Here is a 4,334-nt window from a genome sequence, read left to right as displayed (position 1 = left end):
GAAAATTTTTGCAATCTACCCATCTGACAAAGGGCTAATATACAGAATATACAAAGGACTTAAACAAATTTACAAGAAAAAACAACTCCATCAAAAAGTGGGCAAAGGATATGAACAAACATTTCTCAAAAGAAGACATTTATGCAGCCAACAGACACATGAAAAAATGCTCATCATCACTGGCCATCAGAGAAATACAAATCAAAACCACAATGAGATACCATCTCATGCCAGTTAAAATGGCAATTATTAAAAAGTCAGGAAACAACAGATACTAGAGAGGGTGTGGAGAAATAGGAACACCTTTACAGTGTTTGTGGGAGTGTAAATTAGTTCAACCATTGTGGAAGACAGTGTGGTGACTCCTCAAGGATCTAGAACTAGAAATACCATTTGACCCAGTGATCCCATTACTCAGTATATACCCAAAGGATTATAAATCATGCTACTATAAAGACACATGCACATGTATGTTTACTGCAGCACTATTGACAATAGTAAAGACTTGGAACCAACCCAAATGTCCATCAACGATAGAATGGATTAAGAAAATGTGGCACATATACACCATGGAATACTATGCAGCCATAAAAAAGGATGAGTTTATGTCCTTTGCAGGGACATCGATGAAGCTGGAAACCATCATTCTCAGCAAACTATCACAAGGACAAAAAACCAAACACTGTGTTCTCACTCATAGGTGGGAGTTGAACAATGAGAACACATGGACACAGGGAGGGGAACATCACACACCAGGGCCTGTTGGGGGGTGGGGTGCTGGGAGAGGGATAGAATTAGGACAAATATCTAATGTAAATGACGAGTTGATGGGTGCAGCAAACCAACATGGCACATGCATACCTATGTAACAAACCTGCATGTTGTGCACATGTACTCTAGAACTTAAAAAGAAAAGTTAATTTTGTATATGTATACATCAATTAGGCATGTATGTGGTATAGAGTTGTTAAAAAAATTCAAATATAATTTACACAACATAACATTTGTTTTCATACGTTTTAAGATGTCCAAATAAGCTGGGCATGATGGCTCACACCTGTAATCCTAGCACTTTGGAGTCCAAAGTGCATGGATCACCTGAGTTCAGGAGTTTGAGACTAGCCTGGCCAACATGGTGAAACCTCATCTCTACTAAAAATACAAAACTAGCTGGATGTGGTGGCATACCCCTGTAATCCCAGCTACTCTGAAGGCTGAAGCAGGAGAATGGCTTGAATCCAGGAAGCGGAGGTTGCAGTGAGCCGAGATCATACCACTGCACACTCCAGCCTGGGCAACAGAGCAAGGATTTGTCTAAAAAAAAAAAAAAAAAAAAAAAAACACACAGAGGATGTACAAATAGTTAAGTGCTTTTAGTATATTCGCTACGTTGTGCAACCATCAACACTATCTAATTCCAGGATGTTTCCTTCATTCCAAAAAGAAACCTGTATTTATTGTCAGTCAGAACAATTCCTCTCAACCCCAACCTCTCTTAGTCACTGATCTACATTCTTTCTGCATGGATTTGACTGATGTAGACATTTCATATAAACAGAATTATACTATACATGGCCTGTTGTGACTGGATTCTTTCACCTAGCATGATGTTTTCAAGGTTCTTTTATGTCGTAGTATGTTATACTGCTTCCTTCTTTAAGACTGAATAATTGTATGTACTACCACATTTTGTCTACTTATCAGTTGATGGACCTTTGGATTGTGTATGTTTAGTATTAAGTGTCAACTTGATTGGATTGAAGGATTCAAAGTATTGTTCCTGGGTGTGTCTATGAGGGTGTTGCCAAAGGAGATTAATAATTGTGTCAATGGACTGGGAGAGGCAGACCCACCTTCAGTGTGGGTGGGCACCATCCAATCAACTGCCAGTGCAGCTAGAGTAAAGCAGGAAGAAGAAGGTGGAAGGCCGGGCGCGGTGGCTCAAGCCTGTAATCCCAGCACTTTGGGAGGCCGAGGCGGGTGGATCACGAGGTCAGGAGATCGAGACCATCCTGGCTAACACGGTGAAACCCCGTCTCTACTAAAAAATACAAAAAAAAATTAGCCAGGCGTGTTGGCGGGCACCTGTGGTCCCAGCTACTCGGGAGGCTGAGGCAGGAGAACGGCGTGAACCCAGGAGGTGGAGGTTGCGGTGAGCCGAGATCGCGCCACCACACTCCAGCCTGGGGGACAGAGAAAGACTCCGTCTCAAAAAAAAAAAAAAAAAAAAAAAGAAGGTGGAAGAAGGTGGGAGAGGCCGATTTGCTAAGTCTTCCAGCCTTCATCTTTCTCCCGTGCTGCATGCTTCCTGCCCACGAACATCAGACTCCAAGTTCTTCAGCTTTTGGACTCTTGGACTTTACAGCAGTGGTTTGCCAGGGGCTCTCAGGCCTTCAGCCACAGAGTGAAGGCTGCACTGTCCGCTTCCCTGCTTTCGAGGTTTTGAGGTTTTGGGACTCAGACTGGCTTCCTTGTTCCTCACCTTGTAGATGGCATATTGTGAGGCTTCACCTTGTGATCATGTGAGTCAATATTTCTTAATAAACTCCCCTTCATATATGCATCTATCCTATTAGTTCTGTCCCTGTAGAGAACCCTGACTAATACAGATTGTCTTTACTTTGGGCTATTATGAATAGTGTTGCTGTGGATATGCATGTACAAGTGGAATTGCTGGGTCATATGACAATCCTTTGTTTAACTTTTTAAGTAACTGCTAAACTGTTTTCCTGAGGTATGGAATTTTAAGATGGGCTTCATGGTCCCTGTCTCCTGGTATTCATGTAACCCCCTCTCCTTGAGTATAGGCAAAAACTGTGACCTGCTTCTGACCAATTGCAAAGGCAATGGAGTGTCACTCTCTTCAGCATGTGAGATAACATAAAACTGTGTCTAACTAGTCAATTCACTCTAGACGTTCTCTCTCTCTCTCTCTCTCCATTGCTTATTTTGAAGTACCAAGCTGCTATAGTCAATAACTACAAGGAAATACATTCTGGCAACTACTTGAGTGATCTTGGAAGCAGTTTCTTCCACTGTTGAGCCTATAGATGAGGACACAGCTTGACTAACACCTTGAATGTAGTCTCGTGAGACCCTCAGCAGAGGATTGAATAAGCTATTATCAGTACTCTGATCCACAGAAACTATGAGATAATAACCACATATCATTTCAAGTCTCCAAATTTGTATAATTTGTTACCCAGCATAGAAAACTAATGTAGCGTGCTAGCAATTGTTTTTATTCAAATAGTATTTTCTGATACAGATGATTTCATATTCTTTGACTTTTTTCTTTAGCATTTATATAAATGATTTTATGTTATGATCTTATTAAGATTGAAATTGTCTCCAAAGCTGCATTTCTTATGAGAAATATAGCTGCCATCTGTGTTTTGTTCTTAATTTTATGGAAAATGGCTTTAACATTTCAATATTTGATATGTTATAACTAACTATATATAACTATCAACAAATTTCATCTATAACTAATCTTCATCTTTTATTTCCACTTTTGTTAGGGTTCTTGTTAGGAATTGCTGGTCCCCCTAAATCTTAACAATGACATTTCTGTACCTATCTACATGATCACATGCAGTTTTTTCTTCTAATATTTTTGCACAAAGAATTATGCAGGTAGGTGTCTTGATGTTGAATATTTATACTTTTTTTAAGATAAACTCTACTTTGACATGGTGCAAAATGCTTTCGAGTCACAGCTGCCATTTTTTTTTTCCTAGAACTCATCAAAATCTGGACAGAGATTTAAATGCTGGCAACTTGAGCATGTCTTCCTGATTTCCTTTCTCTCCCACCATCCTCTCTGGAAGGTGTAAAGATGACTGAAGCTAGAGGTTGTCAATTCTCCGAGAATATGACCAGGCCCAATGGGTCCTGTTGCCTCTGCACTGACTCTATTAGGCTGAGACTAGCTGCAGAGAGGTCTTCAGTTAGTTCCCCAGCAGCAGAGTCAGGTTGTCTGGCATGCTCAGAGCTGGCTCACGGAATGAGACATGGCTGTGCCTTCCACCCTTCTCTTGCTCCCCACTCTTTCACAGACCTTCCAACCTGATGGTGCCTTTGCTGAAATTATAGAGAAAAATGAACAAGCAAAAAAAATTTATAACAACATATTTAAGGATTCTCAGGGAGAAGGATGTGCCTTTAGAAGAGATGACTTCTATTGACATTGAATAGATGCAAGAGTTCAAAAAGAACTTTAAAAATAAGATATACTCTGAAAGCAAGTCATTTAGAGACCAAGCAAAAAGACTTTCTGGAAATAAAAATATATGATTTATAAATTTTAATAAACTGAAAAGGGTATAGGTGTA

The 4,334-nt window shown here is 40.0% G+C and overlaps 1 protein-coding gene across 1 annotated transcript; it reads left to right on the top strand.

Moving 5' to 3' along the window:
• The first annotated feature begins 1,691 nt into the window (after positions 1-1,691).
• Positions 1,692-3,627, top strand: LOC134733472 (putative uncharacterized protein encoded by LINC00575). The gene is made up of 3 exons (XM_063622815.1): positions 1,692-1,919; positions 2,238-2,522; positions 3,522-3,627. Exons 2-3 carry the CDS (start codon positions 2,302-2,304, stop codon positions 3,550-3,552), a joined length of 252 nt encoding a protein of 83 aa, XP_063478885.1. The 5' UTR covers positions 1,692-1,919; positions 2,238-2,301; the 3' UTR covers positions 3,553-3,627.
• Positions 3,628-4,334: the final 707 nt, after the last annotated feature.

This window comes from Symphalangus syndactylus, chromosome 18 (genome assembly GCF_028878055.3).
Source record: "Symphalangus syndactylus isolate Jambi chromosome 18, NHGRI_mSymSyn1-v2.1_pri, whole genome shotgun sequence".
Classification (NCBI taxonomy): Eukaryota; Metazoa; Chordata; class Mammalia; order Primates; family Hylobatidae; genus Symphalangus; species Symphalangus syndactylus.
Note: the sequence above shows the minus strand (reverse complement) of the source record. Positions and strands in the feature narration are given on the sequence as shown.